General features: G+C 62.2%; 4 protein-coding genes across 9 annotated transcripts in view; 2 read left to right on the top strand and 2 right to left on the bottom strand.

Moving 5' to 3' along the window:
• The window catches only part of LOC148419691 (PH and SEC7 domain-containing protein 1-like), an 11668-nt gene extending 9453 nt beyond the window's left edge, over positions 1 to 2215 (top strand). For both annotated transcript variants that reach the window (XM_088420725.1, XM_088420726.1), the window contains exons 18-19: positions 821 to 964; positions 1184 to 2215. In XM_088420725.1, coding sequence (XP_088276851.1) covers positions 821 to 964; positions 1184 to 1417 — 378 coding nt within the window. In that variant the 3' untranslated portion in view covers positions 1418 to 2215. The remainder of the gene's footprint in view (positions 1 to 820; positions 965 to 1183) is intronic.
• nfkb2 (nuclear factor of kappa light polypeptide gene enhancer in B-cells 2 (p49/p100)) lies at positions 1641 to 8348 on the bottom strand. Its single transcript, XM_088420727.1, is given in 22 exon segments — positions 1641 to 1889; positions 3283 to 3403; positions 3470 to 3639; positions 3737 to 3794; positions 3863 to 4044; positions 4118 to 4220; positions 4291 to 4460; positions 4535 to 4742; positions 5100 to 5214; positions 5283 to 5508; positions 5511 to 5663; positions 5730 to 5852; positions 6148 to 6286; positions 6347 to 6432; positions 6508 to 6612; positions 6693 to 6964; positions 7075 to 7226; positions 7282 to 7380; positions 7459 to 7499; positions 7564 to 7633; positions 7705 to 7744; positions 8309 to 8348. Coding segments are annotated over 21 exon segments (2703 nt in total). The 5' UTR covers position 7744; positions 8309 to 8348; the 3' UTR covers positions 1641 to 1818.
• Positions 2378 to 18771, top strand: shld2 (shieldin complex subunit 2). 5 transcript variants are annotated; one of them, XM_088420729.1, is made up of 12 exons: positions 13509 to 13877; positions 14494 to 14543; positions 14618 to 14745; positions 14846 to 15492; positions 15587 to 15737; positions 16102 to 16209; positions 16280 to 16474; positions 16921 to 17067; positions 17129 to 17317; positions 17834 to 18059; positions 18122 to 18237; positions 18308 to 18771. In XM_088420729.1, exons 3-12 carry the CDS (start codon positions 14619 to 14621, stop codon positions 18478 to 18480), a joined length of 2079 nt encoding a protein of 692 aa, XP_088276855.1. In that variant the 5' UTR covers positions 13509 to 13877; positions 14494 to 14543; position 14618; the 3' UTR covers positions 18481 to 18771. The 5 variants fall into 5 exon arrangements, 4 of the variants coding, with proteins under 4 accessions (XP_088276856.1, XP_088276855.1, XP_088276854.1 ...); XM_088420728.1 differs by having other exon boundaries at positions 13509 to 14266; XM_088420730.1 differs by lacking the exons at positions 13509 to 13877; positions 14494 to 14543 and adding an exon at positions 2378 to 2659.
• On the bottom strand, positions 9282 to 14201 carry LOC148419689 (glutamate dehydrogenase, mitochondrial-like). The gene is made up of 13 exons (XM_088420732.1): positions 13511 to 14201; positions 12621 to 12701; positions 12489 to 12544; positions 12240 to 12303; positions 11868 to 11962; positions 11627 to 11806; positions 11379 to 11516; positions 11148 to 11285; positions 10984 to 11064; positions 10789 to 10912; positions 10403 to 10494; positions 9925 to 9987; positions 9282 to 9851 (listed from the first exon to the last, which is right to left on the bottom strand). Exons 1-13 carry the CDS (start codon positions 13881 to 13883, stop codon positions 9732 to 9734), a joined length of 1605 nt encoding a protein of 534 aa, XP_088276858.1. The 5' UTR covers positions 13884 to 14201; the 3' UTR covers positions 9282 to 9731.

Here is an 18771-nt window from a genome sequence, read left to right as displayed (position 1 = left end):
ACAACTTTGTATCGTGCGCTCGTGACGCGGCGACCTCCCTTGGTTCCTTCCCTCCTGGCTACCTGACTTCCCTTTCTCCTCCCTCCCTTCCTTGCCTTCTTTCCTTCCGTCCTTTCTTCGTCCCACCCTCCCTTCCCTACGTTCTTTCTTTCCTCTGTTCTTTCCCCCTTGCCTTTTTCCCACATTCCTTACTTTTGACACTTCCTTCCCTCGTTCCTACCTTCCTTTCCCCTTCCTTCCTCCCTCCCTCCCTTCCGCGGTGCTTTGGCTTCTTCCTCCCTTCCGCATTGCTCATCCCTTCCTAAATTCCTTACTTCCTTCCTGCTTCCCATCTTTGGTTCCTTCCCTCCTGGCTCCCCTACATTCTTTCTTTCCTTTGCTCTTTCCTCCCTTCATTCCTTAGCCCCCGCCTTCCTTCTTTTGTCACTTCCTTCCCTCGTTCCTACCTTCCTTTTGCCTTCCTCCCTCCCTTCCGTCGCGCCTTTGCTCCTTCCTCCCTTCCGCATTACTCACTTACTTATCCCTTCCTAATTTCCTCAGGTACTTCCCCCTTCCCTTCCTCCTTTCCTTCCATCCTTCCTTCATTCCTCACTCCCTTCTTTGATTACTTCCGTCCTTCCTACCCCCCTCGTTCCTACATTCCTCGCTTCCTTTTCCCTTCCTCCCTCATTTCCTTCATTTCTTCCTTCTTCCCTCCCTCTCTTCATTCCTTCCTCTCTCCCCATCTTTCCTTCCTTTCTTCCTTCTCCCTCCCTTCCTTTCTCCTATCTCCCCCAACCGGCGCGGCTGAGCGTTTTTCTCCCCGCGTTTTGCACGGCAGGAAGAGCAGGCGGCATCTCACGAGGCCCGCTTCCGGGCGGCGTCCTCCGAGCTGGCCGAGCTAGACGGCGCCGCGCCGGACCGCAAGGCCAGAGGCCGGGACTTGGACGAGCGGAAAGCGCGACGAGAGTATTTGGAATTTGAGGTAGGCGGGGCGCGTCTGCCGTTGTCTTGACGAGGTCACGGATGCCGCTCGCACCGGCGTTTTCCTTGGCGAGGTTGACACTGCGGGCTGCTCGCCCCGTTTTTTGCTCCTCCGTAACCCGCGTCGGAAGCGTCTTTACCATCGCCGCGGCGGACTACAGGGAACGCTGTCCAAGTATTTCAAGCGATGGCAAATCACGCGATGTCTTTTGCCACCCAGAAAACACGTTACGGTACGTACGCCATGCTGCTGCGCGCCAAGCTGTCCGCCGGCGAGGAGGACTTGGCGGCCTTTGAGGCGCGACTCTTCCGAGAGGACGGCGGAGGCGAGGAGAAGACGCTCGGCGGCGGAGCTTTCCGAGCGGCCTCCCCGCATTCGCTCCCCGCCGCCGAGCGGCGAGAGGAAAGCGGGAAGGGCGGCCAGTCCTCACCCGGGCAGGAGGCGGCGCCTTGAGCAAAGGGGCGCGGGAAAAACGAGGGCCCGCTCGGCCCCGGGCCGGGACGCCCGCCGCCGCTTCCGAGGGCCGCTCGTTTTCCCTCTCGCTCTTTGGCCGCGGGCGGGGGAGCGGATCGCCGTGGCGACCGCTCGACGCGCGAGGGACGGTTGTCACGGCGACGGGGGAAATCTTCGCGTGAAGAGGACCGAAATAATCACGGAGACGTGTCCGCATCCCGCGCGCTTTCTCATCAATTTATTGATCATCTTCATACAAACGTCAACTTGGGCAATATTTAATAATCATATTTGACAACAAAAAGGTGACTGGGGACAAATTAAACACGCTTTTGTTTTTCAACCCTCCTCCGACTCGGGGTGACATCGCAGCAACGCGGCGTCGGCGCCTTTCCCGCCGCTCAGCGATCGGCCGCGGGCGGCCGCTCGTCTTCTATCGGCTGACTGCTGAAGCCGCTGTCCACCGTGGATTCTGATCGGAGCGGAGAGAGAAAAGACGATGATCGGGGCCTCGGCGAACGAGCGCGCGGCTTTGGCAACTTTGTCGGCCGTTGGGCACGGGGGCCTCTTTCTTCAACTTGTCCTAACTTGCACCGCCGACGTTGACGTTAGCTAGCCGCGATAGCTGCGCGGGCGCTTGCCGCGTCTTACTTGCGAGTGTGCGAGGCTGCTGTAAGTTAACCTCAGCATGCCCGCAAGGCATTTTGAAAAAGGGGCGCGGCTCCCGATTTGCCAGCCTCCCATTTGAAAGCGCATCCCCTTGTCGCACTGTACAGTAAAGACCTGGCTCACTCGTCAGTGTTGTTTTTTTTTTGTCACTAGCTAATTTAACATTCCCGTTCCATCGAAGCGCACCGTTTTTGTTGGTGCGTTTCTTTGGCCGTTGGGAAAATGACGCGCCCACACTGTAAAGCGCAACCAGGCAGAGGACAACTCTTATTTTGAAAGGTAAAGGTCGGCGCCGTGCATTTCCGGTCATTGGAACGGGTGGCGGGCGCTTCGCCCTTCGCTAACTTTGCTAATTAGTCGGGCACGATGACACGTCCGCAAAGCCGGAAGGAGAGCCGCAAAGACGGAAGGAGAGCCGCCGCAAAGACGGAAGGAGAGCCGCACGATTGAGCAACAGGAGCCCGCGGTCGGAAAAAGGGTCCGAATCGCTGCCGTCGCCGCTCGCCGGCAGGTGCCGAGAGGCCGGAGCGTCGCCGGCAGGTGCCGAGAAGCGGCTCACACGCGGCGAACGTGGTGAGTACCGTTTTACGTTTTAGTCGCCCCGAACAACGGGAGAACGCGTCGTCCCCCCTTTTAGTCATCTCGTTTTCCAATACGGTACAAACGTTTGTTTCACCCAGAAACTAAAATCAAATCCTAAACTCAGCGGATAAAAGCGTCATGGATCAAATACTTATGTCACAGTCTACTTTTGGCGAAGCGAAGTTACTAGGAAATCAACGTATGAGCGAAGGGGTACACGGATAACCGACGTTTTCAAGGTTGAACCCTGCTACTGCGCTCAAACGGCCGCCCGGGCAAGAGAGCACACGCCATGTTCCCGGCCCGCTGTCTTTCCTTCGATTTGTCGTTCTGGGCGGGCGGGCGAATGGGCGGGGTTCTCGAGGCGCGCGTGCCGAGTGTCCCAAATGAGGTTGGGGTTCCAAAGGTCAGGGGGCCGTGTCCCGGGATTGCCCGCGCGCCATGGTTTTGGAATCGGTCCCGGGGGGAAGATTCTCGCGACGTGCGCAAGTTGCGCTTCGGGACTCGTCGGCGCGCGTTTTGGGGCTCCGGCCCACACTTTCGCTTGCGCTCGGCGGCGGCCGGGCCGACGCGTTGCGCGCGTCGTGTCGCGGGACTCGCGCGGTTGTCGGCACCTTGTCCCAGTTTGTCTTGCGGCGCGTCAGGGCCACATTGGCGCCGCAACAGGCGGACGCCGTCGTGGACGCCCAGGGACTCCAAGGCCTCCAACATGTCTTCCACGGGCCCGCCGCCGAGCTGCGGCGACAAAGAAGGAGGTGAAGACGGCAATCGTGCGCGGCGGGCGGCGTGCGGCGTCCCGACCTGGTAGTGTTGCAGGAGGCTGTGGTAGGGGGCGGGGCTGTCCCGATAGAGGTGGGCCAGCGTCATCATCCCCAGTTTGTCGGCCAATTTGTTCCACGGAACGCCGGCGTCGCTCAGCGCCTCCACCAGGTCGCGCAGAGTACACGCGTCCATGCGCCAGCGCTCCCCGTCTAGCGTGGCAAAAAGACCGCTCGCGCTCTTTGAATGGAAAAGGCGCGACACGAGGAGCCGCTCCCAGCGCGCGCGCGACGACGTCGTGCCACCAACCCGCCTCGCCGGGGCTCTTCTCGGTCACGTGACGAGCGGGGGACAGCAGCTTCCTGACCTGGGGGGGACAGCGACTTCCTTACCCGCGTCCGCGTCGGCGGGACATGACGGCGGCCCTTTTGCTACCTTGGGACACTTGGCCAGGTCCAGCGCCGTGTGACCGCCCGCCCGTCTCTTCCGGCGGCCCCTCCGCCGAGGCGAAGCCTCGGCCGCCGCCTCCTCGCCCTCGCGCTCTTCTTCCTCGTCCTCATCGTCGTCGGAGGAGCTGAAGACCAGCGGCTCGTCGTTCTCCGCCTCCTTGTCCGCACCTGGACGCAAAAGCCGCCCGCGTGACCGGTAGCGCGGGCGGGACGCCGGCGGGGATGCCGACGAGTTCCGTACCGGCGGCGAGCAGCACGGAGCACAGCGCCTGCGCGTGCGCGGCAGCGGCCAGGTGAAGAGGCGTGTTTCCTCCAAACGTGCGAGCGTTGACGTCCGCCTTCAACTGCATCAAGAACAGGGAGATGACCGTCGCCGTCGCGACAGACGGGGGGGCGCCGCCCGCGCTTGCCCACCTCGCCGACGAGCGTGCAGGCCACCTTCAGGAGGTTTTGCCCGACGGCCATGTGCAGAGCCGTGTATCCGCCCTTCAGCTCGGGCGCGTTGACCTTGGCGCCGCTCTCCACCAGTAGGCGGAGGCAACGATGACCGTCGCGGCGAACGGCCAGGTGCAGGGGGGACAAACCTGACGGAGACGAGGTCAGCGGACCCTCGAAACGACGTCAAGGGCAAGAGGAGACGCGCCGACGCGGCGCTCACCCTGGTAATCGGGCGTGGTCAAGACGTGGGCGTGTCCTTCCCCCAGGTCCGCCAGCGCGGCCCGTAGCGTGGCGACGTCGCCGCCCAGCGCCGCCAGGTGCAGCGGGCAGCGGCCGTCTCGGTCCCTCAGGCCGGGGTCCGCCCCCGCCCTCATCAGCGCCTCCACCACGCGCGCTTGGCGCGTCAGCACCGCCAGGTGGAGCGCCGTCTGACCGTCAAATGGCGAGGCCGCGTTACTCTCGGCCGTTTGGCGTCGTCGCCGCGCGGAGGCCGGGGCCTTTCGTAACACGCTTGAGGGGTCGCCTGCCTTCCGGCCGTTTGGCCCCCCCCAAAAAATACCCCGCCTCCGCCTCGTGTCATTAAAACCGCCTCGTCACGGCGAACGCATAAGCGCGCTCCTCCTCAAAGTTTGGACGGTTCCGACCGCAATTGTAGCAGATGTGATATTGTTTGTCGCGGTGATTGTCGCAGTTTCGGGGGTGCGCAATTAGATTTTCAGTAACGGTTCGGCGCCGTTTCGCCAAATTCATTTTGCGTGGGCACGCAGTCGGTTGGAGCCACCGACCTGCCGCAGGTGGTTGGCGGCGTCGAGCGCGTGGCGCCGGCCGTCGCGAAGCAAGATGTCGATCAGTTGGCGGGTGACCGCCGTCTGCTGATGAATGACGGACAGGTGAAGGGGACTGCGGGAGGAAAAGAGGCGGGACGTCAGAAAGGGCGTGACGGTGGGGAGGGGGGAGGTCTAACTGACGTATCTCCGCCGGCGTCCCGCGCGGCACACAGGCGCCCGTACGGCTGCAGTAGGACCCGGGCGTCGCCGGCGGCGCAGTAGCGCAGGAGGGCGCCGCGCGCCTGAGCCGTGGCGGCGAACGCCCTGCTCCGGAAGGCGGCGTCTGCGGGCGAGACGTCAGCGGGCGAGATGTCGGCGGCGAGCGAGACGCGCGACAAGGCGCCTATCCTGCGACGGGGCAGGATACCGTACCGACGTTTGATGAGCGCCCGCTTCGAGGGGCGGGGCCCGCCAGCCGCGCGCCTCCCCCTCCGAAGCCGACGACGCCACCCGAATAGAAAAGTCCGCCCCCTCCTCCTCCTCCCCCCGCGGCACCGTTCATCTGCTGGCCGAAGTAAAAACCTTCAAGAGACAAACCGCCGACGCTCAGCTTGTGCTTTTAGCGTCCCCGGTTAGCATTAGCCCCACCTTCACCCGTGCTCCCACCCCCTCCGAAGGCGCCGCCGGCTCCTCCCCCTCCGTCGCCGCCTCCTCGCCAGGGCTCATAGTGAGGGAGGGGCTTTTGTTTCTTTTTCAGCACCTCTTCTTTGTCTGTCGAAGAAGAAAGAAAGTCAGCGGTTCCCAAAAATCCCCAAAATCCAAATCCCAAATGTCGACTGGAAAAAGGAAGAGAAGACTGAAAAAAGCTGGAAAGGGGCCCCGGGTACCGCCGCAGCTCTACGCTAACTTTCGCGTCGGGAAAGTCTACGACGACCCCCGCGAAGAACTAAAACCCAAACAAAACCCAGGTCTGGCGGCCGAGTAAATGTGGTCGTGGTTTTGACGCACGCACGCACGGACGGACTCGCATTTTCCGTCCGAGAAGAAGAGGAATGAAAAAGCCGACCTTGGACGTGCGGGATGTAGGTGAAGTGTTTGGGGTCGCTGCAGTCCCCCGCCTTTTTCCTTTTGAGTTGCAGGAAGACCGTGACCGGCCGCTCCAGCTCCGCCGTGTGGTACGGCGGCGTCTTGAACACGATGGCGTACTGGAGGGGGGAGGGGGCGTCACGCGAGCGCCCGGGGGCGCCGCGGCCCGTCCGACTCACCTGCTTGTGGACGTCCGTGGGAGCAAAGTCGCCGAACGCCTCCCAGCCGCCGTCCTCGTCCTCGTAGAAGCGGATCTCGATGTCGTCTGGGGCCGGCGATTCGGTCAGCGCCCAAAGACGGAAAAGCCTTCGCTCAAAAGTATCGGCGGATACCCGGGCACCTTTTTGGACTTTGTCGCAGAGCAGGAAGATCTCGTCCCCTCCCAGCACCGATCCGCACGTCTTGTCTATGCGCGAGATCTTCAGGTTGGAGGCGTTGGGAGATTCTGGAAAAGGAAGAGAGGGCGGTGAAAGGCGGAAGGGGCGGGGCTCGAACCCGCCACGGGGAAGGGGGGGCGGCACAGACTGCTGTCGTAGATGGGGTTGGACACCACGGCCCTGAGCGCTCGCGTGAATCCTCCGTCGCTGTCCTTCAGGAAGGCGGTGAACTTCAGCCTGACGATGTTGAGGTCCACTATCTTGGACAGCTCCTTGGCGTCCTTGGTCAGGGCGCTCTCCTCGGCCGCCGTCGGGTGAGCCGAGCCCCCCCGTCGCCGACGCCACTCGTCTCGCAGGCGGCGGGTCAGAACCTCCGCCACGCCTTTCTTGGTCACGTGGAGGATTCCCAGGTTGCTGAAACTGCGCCACCGTCACAAGTCTTTGAAGCCTCTCCGCAGTGCTCTTGCGCGTCGCAAGAGGCAAAAGTGGCAAGAGCGGAAAAGAGCGGAAAAGAGCGGAAGGATGCTTACGAGGCCGTCAGGTCGTTAGGTCCCACGTCCAGGGTGCACGTCCCGTTCTCGTTGCAGTGGCGTCCCACCAGACTGTGGGCGTGCACGCGCGGCGGGTCGGTGTGGGTCACCAACTGGACCTCCACGCGTGCGTGACCCACATAGTTGTTGATCTGCGGCGCGCGGGAAGTCAGACGGGGCCTTTGACCATGGGGGGGGGGGGCTCACCTTGACGGTGGGGTACGTCCTTCTGTTCTTCTCGCTGGACGCCCCCGGCAGGCCCCCGTGCGACGGACCCTCGCACTCGTAGCGAAAGCGAAAGCCGCGCTGGCAAAACACAAGGAGGCCGGGATGAAAGCGGCGGCTTTCGGGGGCTCCCCGTTTCCGCGCCGTCGGGCCGGTCACCTGTTTGGGCTCCTCGATGATCTGGATGTAAGGGCCGTGCGCTGAAACGCCACGGCGCGCGCACGATAAACACCTGAGCGGGCGGCGGCGCGGAGACGGCGTTACCTGTCTCGGGTACGTAGGCTTCGGCCTTCACGTCCGCGGGAGGAATGTACTCGTACGCCGTCAAGTTGAACTGTGACCGGGCCGCCGCGCGCACGTCAGTCGCGAGACGGCGGAGAGCGCGAAAAGAAAAAACCAACTCACGTCGTTGTCGTAGCCGTTGATCAACTGAGCGTCCGTCATCCTGCCGCGTGCCCGCAGAGAGAGGAAAACGCAAGTTTGACTTTCGCACGACTCGCTTTGTTTCCTGGCGCGGCCTCGACAGGAAAACCCCTAGTCGGCATCCTCGCCGCTCTTTCGTAGACCGGCCATCCGACCCAACCGATTTGTCCTTTGTCCGAATGTGAACTGACGGCGACCGCTCCGTTTGTCATCTCCGCCGCATGCGCCCAGGCGTCGGCTGGCGATCGGTCCGATGTACCCGCCTCCCACCCGGTCATACGCGGTTTGAGTGAGTGTGTATATGTATGTATAAAGCATTTGTTTTTATATATGTATATGTGTGTGTGTGTGTGTGTGTATGTGTATATATATATATATATATATATATATATGTGTGTGTATATATATGTATGTATGTGCATATGTGTGCGTGCGTGCGTTTGTGCGCGTGTATAATACGTATAATACTAACCCTAATTGTGTGCGTGAACATATATACACGCACGCAAACTACTCATTGTGATCATATTAAATTGATCACTCCATCAATCTTTTGGATGAGATGATTTTTAAAAAGGAATTTTACCTGCGTTTGCGGACGTGCGAGTAGTTGTTCGAAACTCCAAACTTGTCCGTGTCGCAAAGTCAAAAGCAAAACAGGAAACGCAGCAGACGTACCGCTCGGAAGAAACTTCAAAGCAAAACGTTAGGAGGGCAAACGTTTGTCGTTACTCCGTGTGATTTTGTGCCATTGGGCACGAAGTAACATCATTTCCTTCTCCGCCGCTCCCGCTCTAAAACGCCCCAAGAAGTGTATTCCACAACGACGAATCCTCGACGCTGCCTTTCGAAATCTTAACTCTTATTCTGAAAGGAACGGTCGCTCAGCGGAACTTGGGCTCCGCTCGCCGCCGCCGTCGGGCGTAGGAAGCGCCGTTGCCAACGCAACCGCCAGCCTGTCAGTCTTGAGCGGAAAGCCCCGCAGATGGTGGGGAATTCCGGACCCGGTCCTCAGCTCCGATTGGTGCACGGCTTCAGCCCAGCCGGAAGTTCAGCGGGAAAAAAAGCACGCTTGCGTCGTCCACCGTTTAATCGCGTTAAAACGAAACGGGATTTTGGAACCGAATACACGTCGTATGTATGCGCTGGGGATAGTTTTACATGCGCACAAATCATTCCCTAATACCTCGGCACATTTTTGTATTCCGACCGACGTGGTCCGGTCAGCGCTTTCTGCTGTCGCACGGAAAATGGAATGGACGTAATGAATTTTGGGTTTCAAACGATCGCGTTGCGACAACGTGCGGTCGACCTGCACGACCAAGCCGCGGCTTCCTTTTCAAGCCGATACTGTTTTTGTGCCTTACAAGAGTGCTTGAAAACGAATAGTCTCAGCTGCATAGGCGCTTACCTCGAAGGAATCGCGTCTTTCCATCGGGCGCAAAATGCAAGCGCGAATGCAACCGGTTTTGACGTGAAATTGTGCACTCCGTGGGAAACCGACGTTAACGCTCAAGTAACTTTTCAAAGATGGTGTGAAAATGATGACATACAAACGATTGAAAGATGACTTTTCTTTTTTTTTTTTTCCGGCGTGGCGGCGAACCCTTCGGTAACCTGCCGGTCACGTTGAAGCTCAAGTCTAAAATATACATCGAGTGCAAGGAAACGTGACAAAGAGAATCAAAAGAAATACACATTTGAAGTTCTGCCGCCACAGCTTTGACCTTAGAAATTGAGCGCACGGAAAGCGTTTTCCACAATAGCCATTGGCCCCACTTTGTCATTTCAAACGCCCGCGGCGCTTCTGGTGCGATTGGAGAAAGCGCCGAGGCGGGTTAGGGACCGCGCTCCCGGTCGCTCTTTAATTCCGTCATGAAAAACCGGCGCGGCCATCTCGACAATGGTGGTCGTGAGACAAAAAAAGTATTTACATGGAATCATCAAGTGAAGCCAAAACTCAAATACGTCAGCTCGCCGCCGCGCGCATCCAATCGCGCGCCCGGCAGCTACGTGAAGATGAGTCCGGCCTCGGCGTAAACTTGGAAGACTTTCTCGATGGCGTTGACGTAGGCGGCGGTTCGCAGGTCCAAACCCAGCTGGAAGCTGCTGGCCGTGCGCATGATTTGCTGCGGGGGAGAGCGCGGAGGTCAAAGGGCCGAGCGGGGGCGGGGCGGAGGCAGGAAAGGACGCGGGCCTTACCCTTGCCGAGCGCTCCATCGTGAAGGCCAAGCCCGAGTGGACGATGTCCTTCTCCGACGCCCCCTGCGGGTACGAGCGAACCCGCCCCGTTGGAGCGATCAGGATGCTTTTCAAGCTCCTGCTAATGAACTCCTCATTTGAAAGAGGCGCAAAACGTGCAGGGTGCCGGCCCCCGAGGACCGGAGTTTTGACACCCGCGCGCGGCCTGAAAGAAGGCCTCGACTTCGCCGGTCGATGGAAAAGGAGCTTTTCTGATGGAGGGCGGCTCGGCGGTCGGCGCGCCCGCCTCCGGCCCCGAGCTCAATCCCCGCTCGCTCCGTTCCGGCCTTCCCGTGCGGAGTTTGCGCGTTTCTCTCCCGAAACGCGCGCGGCCGGCGCATGGGACGCTCCGAATTGCCCTTGGGAGACCCGCCTCGGTCCGCGGGTCCCCCCGCCTACGGCCGCCCGGGATAGCGAGACAAAGCGACAAAGCACTCACCGCGATGCGCGCCTGAAACTCCGAAGTGGGAACGATGGGAATGGCACCCCCGTGCTTGCCAAACTTCCTCTCCAGACTCTCCTGGACGGACACTGTGGAGAGGGGGACAACTTCAACGGGCGGCGACCGGACCCTTGCTTTCTCCACCTTGAATCTCAAAGGCTTTTCGCCATCTAAGTCGCTTTTGATGGACTCGATTCCGGAAAAGGGCAAATCGGGCGACGGGACAGACTCGGCCGTCGTCCTCGCACCCCCGCAAGATGTTCGATTCCGTTCGGTTGGAAAAGTGGACGCTCGAGCCGTTTTCCCGGCGGGAGGCGAGCCTTTTAGACCGGGGGTGAAAGCCGACGCGACTTTTTTTGGCGGCGGCCGATCCGCTCACTCACTCAGCAGGTGGTAGTTGGAGTCTCGCTCGTACTTGAAGGTCAGGCGGCCGTAACTGACGTGATTGAGGTTCTTCAGCCACTCGAAGTACGATACGGTCACGCCGCCCGCGTTCAGGTACATGTCCTGGGTCGGGGGGGGCGCGGTCCGCGGTTAGCGTCGCGACCGGCGACGCGGGCGCGCGGGCCCAGCCTCACCGGGATGACCAAGACGTTCCTGTCCAGGAAGATGCGGTCGGCCTCGGGCGTGGTCGGACCGTTGGCGCCCTCCGCGACGATCTGCGCAGACGGAAAACAGCTTTGTCTTTCGGGCGCGCGCGCGCAGGCCGCGCCGAGCGAAGCGCGGATGGCGAGCGCCCGACCTTGGCCTTGACGTTGGCCGCGTTTCTTTTGGTCAGCTGCTTCTCTCCGGCGGCGGGAATGAGAATGTCGCATTCGGCCTCCAGGATGCTCCCGTCGTACGGCGAAGACTTGGGGAAGCCCACGATGGTCCCGTTGGCCTGGGGGTACGCGGCGCGCGCGCACGCTCACGGGCTGGCTTTTTTTGGCTCCTTTCCATTCCTGTGATGGAAGGCGGACGAGAGGGCGCGCACCAGTTTGTAGTCCTCCAGCTCTTTGGGGTCGATGCCGTCCGGGTTCCAGATGCTCCCGTCGATCTCGCCCACGCCCACGCATTTGGCGCCAAAGCGGTGAAGGTAGCGCATGGAGTGCAGACCCACGTTGCCAAAACCCTGCCCAACCCGGTTTAGGCGGGTCACGCGCGGCCAACTCGGATGGGGCGGAAACGGCAACGGCGGCTCCGGCCTTGCTAATACCGCGGCGGCGGGCAAACGGGCGCTACCTGAATGACAAAGGTCTTGTCGGCGAAGCCGGGACACATCCCCAGCTTGCTCATGTAGGCCGCCTCGTTGACAAAGTTCTCGATGCCGTGGAAGACCCCTCGGCCGGTGGCCGAGATGCGCCCGTGGATGCCCCCCTGGCTGATGGGCTTGCCCGTCACGCAGGCGTGGGCGTTGATGTCCTGCGGCGGGCGGGCCAGATGACATCAGCCCGGCGCGGCCCGGCGCGGCGGCGCAACTCACGTTGTACCCCATGGTGGTGGCAAAGGTGTCGGCGATCCAGGACATCTCTCGCTCGCCCGTGCTCATGTCCGGGGCGGGAACGTCGATGCCGGGTCCTGCGCGCGACAAAGCGCGCTTTCATCCCGCCGCGGCTTCTGTTCGCGTGCCACGGCACTTCCGCGCGGCGCCCACGTTACGACCCGACCGTTCCGTACGGCGAGTGGGCTCGAAAGGTCATCGGCGTAGCGCATTAAGAGGCGCGATCGACGACGACTCCGGAAAGCGACGGAACCTTTTTGAGCGCTTTCCGTCCAATCGCAACTTCGTCAAACCGACGAAGAAAGCTCGCGGCCCTCCCGTGGACGGTTTTCCGGCGGCGGCCGGGCGACTCACCGATGAAGCCCTTCTTGGCGAGCTCCACGGTGAAACGACGGGTGATCTTCTCCAACTCGTTGTCCTGGAAACGCACAAGTCATCGACTCGCGCCCGTGTGGATAAGCGAAGGCGCGACAAGGGGGTCGGCGAGGTCGCCGCCGCCGGGAAGCCCGAGGCGTTCAAGCGGTCGAAGGCTGAAGATGCGAGGAGGAAGGGCGGAAAAGGGCCAAGGAAGAGGTGGACCGAGCGCGGGAACTGCCCACTCACAGAATATTTCTTGGGATTGATCTTGACTCCGGCTTTTGCGCCGCCAAAAGGAACGTCTGCAAGCAGGCACGCGGGCAGGAAATGAGCGTCATCCAAAACGCTCGCGGGAGCTTCCACGTGCTTTGAACTGACCGACCACAGCGCACTTGTAGGTCATGAGCGAAGCCAAGGCTTTCACCTCGTCCACCGACACGTCCGTGCTGTAGCGGATCCCTGAAAGCCAAACAACGGACGGCCATGGAGTTTTTCTTCCTTCCGCCGCGGCCCGCCGAGCGCGGGCGCCGGCCCCCCGCGGAGCCTCGGCCCAATCCCAAGTCCCGGCCTTCTTCGGACGGGTCGAGAGGCCGACCGACAACCGACGGATGTGAGGTTGCCTAAACCGCCTGCCGCCCGCCACGCGGAGTAAGGAAAGGCGCAGCGCCTCAATGTACGTGTGGAGCTAAACCCTCGACTCCGCCCACTCTTTTCACGGCCTTTTTCTTTGTGACGTCGCACTTTTCTTTTTTCTCCTTGAACAATTTGTTGGAACACGAAAAACGACACCGTCAAGGAGGGCGCGGGCATTCTGCCTGGGACGCGCGGTAGCGGACCTGTGCGTCCAAATGTCGCGCGCTCCAAACAAATGACGGCATTTCTTTCGAGCGCGCAGCTTTTGAATGGGGTGGACTGGACCAGAGGTGTCCAAAGCCAGTCCCGGAGGGCCCGCGCGTTTCTGAGGTTTCCATCCTCCCAAAACGCCCGATTCAAACCGTCAGCTCATCAGCAAGCTCGGCGGGAAAGAAACCCGCAAGAGGCGGGACGGGGGCCCTCGAGGACCGAGTTCGGGCACCCCCTGACTAAGGCCTTCCCTCCGACCGCTCGGGTGGCCGAGGACCCCGCCCGCTCAATGAGCCGCGCCTCCGAATGGGCTCCCCAGACGAGGCTATTCGGCGGACCAGAAGGTCGACATTCCTGAGCGGGGAGGAGCTGCTCTGCTCCGCCCCCCCCCCCCCCCCCCCCCCGCCACCCCCCCGCGGGCTGACCTCCCTTGCAGGGCGTCCTGTGCTGGCTGTGCTGCGCGCGGTAGCCCTCGACCACCTCCCACTCGCCGCTGTCCCTCTTGATCGGGAAGCTGAGGCTGAGGACGTGGTTGCACGGCTTGATGATTTTGAGGATCCCGCGCACGCGCTTGCGCTTGTTCTCGGCGCTCTCGCGCGTCTTCAGCTCTTCCACCAGCTTGTCCTCCACGATGGCGGCGCCGCGCTCGAAGAAGCCCTCCACCATGGCGAAAAAGTTGGGGTCGTCGTCGCCGGGCTCCGCGGCGTCGGCCGAGCGCGAGTAGCCGCGGCGCGGCGGGGGGGCCGGAGCGCGGTACAAGCGGCGGCCGAGCAGCCCCGCCAAGTTCCGTCGGTACATGTTGACTTTGGTGAAAGTCGATGAGGAAGTAGGAGCGCGAGCGAAAGAAAAGAAAGGCTCCGAACAACTCCTCCTCTTCCTCGTCCGTTTCCTGTCGCGCGACTTGACTTCACCTGGATGACGGCGTTTGGCCCCGCTAGCCTAGCATTAGCCTCGGCGAGCTCCGCCGGCCGGCGCGCGGTGACTTTTGCGAGCGCTGACCGCTAAGCGAACACCGCTCGAGAAAGTCGACCACCCCGAAGCAAAACAGAAGAAAAAAAAAGACGATAAAGGCTCCAAACAACCCCCTCTTCCACTTCCGGTCGGGCGACTTGATTTCACCTGGACGACGACATCTGCCCCCCCTGGCCTAGCCTAGCAGTGGCACGCCCGCCCCCCCCCCCGTATGTATTTTAGCAAACCAACTTTGGACTCACTAATCAACCGGAGCTCCAAAATGGAGTGACGTTACGTATGCATCCAATCTCGTAGGCAAACGTTAAACGAGAGGCAACTCGCGGTGTTCCGTAGCCCGTAGAGCACGCCGCTAAAAAAAACAAACAAACTTTTGCCTTTCATTGTCATTGGATTGAAGGCGATTCTAACCCTAACCCTTTTTTTTTTTTCCTAGTCAGCGACTACGGCTCCGAGATACCGGCAGCGATCGCCGCCCGTTGCGCCGTCAGTCCTCACGATGCGGTCACTTGCCCGATCGTGCCGTTCAAGCTTAACGCGCTTCTCTCGTCTTCCGTCAGCATGTGCGAGCGGCCCAAGATCCACGCCTTCCTGGGGGCCCCGCGCCCCTCGGCCGGGGCCGCGCCGCCCCCGCGCTGGAGACGAGTGCGGCTCAGCCGGCGCCGAGGCCGGCTGGTCCCCGCGGCAGGTGAGAGCGCACAGAGCCATAAGGCGCCGCTTTGGACGCCTTTCAAACGCTTTTCTCTGTCACGGACGGCAAATGAAGCAAAAGTGATTTTTATTTTCAGATGAAGACGACGACGGCGGCGCGAGGGAGGACGAACGCTCACGCGAGGAGGCCCAGGACCCAACGAGTCACCGCAGCGCCGATGCTCCGCCCGCCTCGGAAGACCGGCGATCGCCCCCCCTTTGCCGGGGCCGGACCCCGAGCCGAGCCTCAAACCTCGGAGGCCTCCGATGGGCCGAGCCAGCCCGAACCTCGGCGGCGCCGCGGCGCTCCGGTCCGGCGCCCCGCTCCCCCGAAGGACCCGTCGAGCCCTCTGGGCCGTCCGGCCGCTCGCCCCGAGGCTCCGGCGAGCTTCGCGCCCCGGCGACCCGTCCCCCTCAAGGATCCGGCGATGTCTTCGGCGCGTCGGGCCGATGGTGGGAAGGTTCGCTCGCGCTCTCGGGGGTGACGGGGCGCTCCCCCGAAGGTTCTGTCGTCCCCTTCGGCGTGGCCCGGCGGGCGGAGCTAGGAGGCGTGCTCCCGGAGGCCGCGGAGCGCCCCTTATCGTCTCCCGTATCCAAAAGAGCCCGTCCCTGCGGGGCGACGGAGGGAGGCGGCGCCGACCCGCTCGCCGCTCCTACAACTCTTCTGGCCCGGTGCACTGAAGCCGGGGCGCGCTACAGAGTTCTGGTCGCCGTGCTTCATCCCTGTCAACTCAAGGAAGTCAAGGTGACTCGACGGGAAAAAACAAATGACCGTACCGCATGCGCGCACGCACCCTTACCTCTGCCAGTGGAGTCCACGTGTCCCAACTTTCTTCAAGGTGAAGCGCGGCTCGTCGGAGGGCTCCCCGGTGCCCCTGGCCAGCGTGCTGGTGACGGACCGGTCGGCCGCGGACGTCACTGTACTGCTGTGGCGACGGGCGGCGTTTTGGGCGGCGGCGGTCGGCGCCGGAGACCTGGTCCTCATCACAGGTACGCAAACTCGGCCGCGCGCCTGGCAAAGTCATCTCCAAGATGTCGGGGTTTTTTTTTCTTTCGCCGTCACGCAAGCGTTCCATCCATAACGTTTCGAAATTCTCTGCGGCCGCGGACGTTGACGTGATGTCATTGTTTGAAAAGACAAAAAGAGCCCCGCATTTATCGTGCGTTTGGCGCGGCTTTTATTGCCGCAACGCTTTAAAAGGAGTCCAAGAGATGGGAAAGCAAAGTCGGAAAATCGAATAGAGCTCCGTAAAGCGGCAGCTGAGGAATGAGATGATGTTGAAAAGCGCTTCCCGCGAGGTGGTCTCCTCCAAGTACTTGCTGACGCTTGCTTCCTTCTTGAACCCTGTGGAAGGCCTGCAGTTGCGGGAGGACGCTTGGACGGGAGAGAAGATGCTGCAGTCCACATCCAGCAGCAAACTGCTCAACTTGGGTCACGTCAGCGCCCCCGCCCGCCCCGCGGGTAGCCCTCCGGACGCCCGCCCGCCCTTCCCGCCCCGCCCAAAGCTCAGCGCCCCTCCGGTGTCTTTCAGGCGCTCAGCGCGTAGATGCTGGCGCAGTCTCCGCTCTCCGGCAGTTCCTTGGAGAGCGGCGCCCCGGGCTGCTGTCCCTGCCGCCGCACCCCCCTCAGGATGTGGAGCGCCTGCCGTACGCCCCCCCGTGGCCGCGCGGGGCCAACACACTGATCCACGCCCTGCTGCGCGTCACGCACGCGTACGTCGGCGCGGGTGAGCCTCGGGGGAGCTGCGGCCAAATTAGATCAACGCGAGATCTGCGGCTTTGCTGCAACGCGGACGCGCTCGCCGCCGGCGATTCTCAGACGTTTGCGCAAAGCGTATAACCGCCATTCTCCGCCACTTGCGCCCCGACGCAAACCGTCGTGGATGTCATCGTTACGACGACCGCCGTCGCGGCCGGTTGTCGCCGACGGATAATACCATATGAAAACGTCGACATCGACTTGCGCAAACTCCAGCGCGGTGATTCGTAAGTGCTCGGATTGATTTTTTTTTTAGTACGTCTCGCAGCCAGTCGGTTTGACGCAATCGAACGGTGTCTTTACGGCGCTCCAAAATAGCGGCCGGCAAGCCTCCGAACGGTGTCCCGCGGCGTGGCGTCACCGCTTTAGCGGGCGAGCGCGTCCTCGCGTGACGCGGGATCCCGCGTGTGGCAGAGTGGCGCCCCGAGGCGGAGTCTTGGCGCAGGTCGGCGCTGGAGCGCCGCGCTGTGGTCGCCGTGGAGGGGGCCGGCGGCCGGAAGGGGGCGCTTCTGCTGCGGGGCTCGGCGCTGGACTGGCTGCCGCGCTTCCGGAAGCATCCAGGTCGGCTTTGGCTCCGGCCGTCCGGACGCGTGAGCGCGCGCTGACTTCCCGTGACCCCCAGACGCCGTCTGGGACGTCCGCTTCCTCCTGGTCGGGGAGGGGCGCGACGCGGACCACCCCGAGCTTCACAGCACCCCCTGGAGCGCCGCCGGCCGAGTGGACGCCGCCGACGGTCGGCTGGGCCTCTTCCTGCGCGCGCCCGGCTGCGTGGACATGGACCTGGACACGCTCCTCTCGCAGCAATACTCAGGTCCCGACAAACGCGCGCCCGGCCCGACCCGACCCGACCCTTTTCTCTGAGCTTACCGTTTTCGAAAAACAACTGTAAAATGTTCCATCGCTTGTACGCCATTTGCTGAACAGGCCTGCGGGCTACTCGTGCGATCCTCGGGGGCAGCGCGCCGACTTTCCGTATTAGGAATCAATGATAAATGAAAGCAAAGCATATTCTGCCTATCAAAACGAATCCGAGAAAAATCCTGAACTATTTTAACGCCGACCCGCACTGGAACCGGAGGGGCGGGGTGTACCTGTCTGGACAGGTCGCCGGGCAGCCGCAAGGCCGACCGGCCACCGATTTCAGCTTTGTCGCTCGATGTTGGGGGTGGGGGGGCAGACATGCTTTGCCCCCCCCCCCGCTCCCCAGATAGATAGCCATAAGCACAAGGGACAAGTTGTCATTCCGCTTTTTGTGACAACTAAACAAGAAAAGGGGTGCAGCGTGTAGCCCCCAAGCTAATCGTGTGGCGACGCGCGTGCTCCCCAGGAGACGCGCTGCTCAGGGTGCGGGCCGTGTCCTTCCGCTTCCGGGCGTCCCGGCACGCAGCCCTGGACGGCTCCACTCCTCGCGCCGCCATCCTGGCGGCGTTGAGCGGCGACGTGACGTACTCGGGCTGCGGCCGCTGCGGCGCCGAGCTTGACGCGGACGCCAACGGGATCTACGCGCCGTGCTACCCCTGCCTGCCCGCCGGCGCCGTGCGCCGCTACTACAGGTGAGGGAAGTCCGGGGCGTCGGCGCGCCTCAGGCAACCTGACTCCGGGCGGCCCCCTTCAGGCCGGCCGTCCTGACGGTGAGAGGGCGAGGTCCCGGCCGGGCCTGCCTTCAAGTTCCCGCCGTCGCCGTGCAGAGGATCGTGGACGTGCCGGCCGACAGCCTGCCGAGGAACGCGGGTGAGTCGCCGGGACGGTCTCCTTGCTCTCCCCCCGGCTCTGAACGCGGGCGTTTGGCTGTCGGCCGCAGGTCCGGGCGTCACGCACGCGCCGCTGGCGGCCGAGAGGCTGGGCGCGCTCCTGGGCCTCCCCGGGAAGGAGCTGGTCGTCCGCGTACGCAGCCTCTTCCTGTGCGATGGGAACGGCGCTCCCGTCACCCGGGAGTTGACGCTGTTGGACCTTCGCTTTCTCCCCGACGCTTGAAAGCTCGCCTCGCCTCGCCTCGCCGCGCCGCTCCGGTGACCGCGGGAACTCAAAGGACGATGATTTGGCTCGGGAACCGCAAAAGAACCCACGCTACGCGTGCAAAGGTAACGAAAGACAGCGGTGTCCGTTCGGGCCGTCGGTGCCGATTTCCAGATCGGCGTGTAACGCGAGATGCCCGCAACAACAGTCGAAGAAACGTCCTCCCCGAAAAATTTGCAAGGGAATGGACTGTTTTATGCAGAATTTTCTCCTATTGTGAAATGAACCCTAAGGGACAAAACCGTTGAA

The sequence above is a fragment of the Hippichthys cyanospilos genome, chromosome 8 (assembly GCF_059441005.1).
Source record: "Hippichthys cyanospilos isolate Australia breed blue-spotted pipefish chromosome 8, RoL_Hcya_1.0, whole genome shotgun sequence".
In the NCBI taxonomy this organism is placed as follows: domain Eukaryota; kingdom Metazoa; phylum Chordata; class Actinopteri; order Syngnathiformes; family Syngnathidae; genus Hippichthys; species Hippichthys cyanospilos.
Note: the sequence above shows the minus strand (reverse complement) of the source record. Positions and strands in the feature narration are given on the sequence as shown.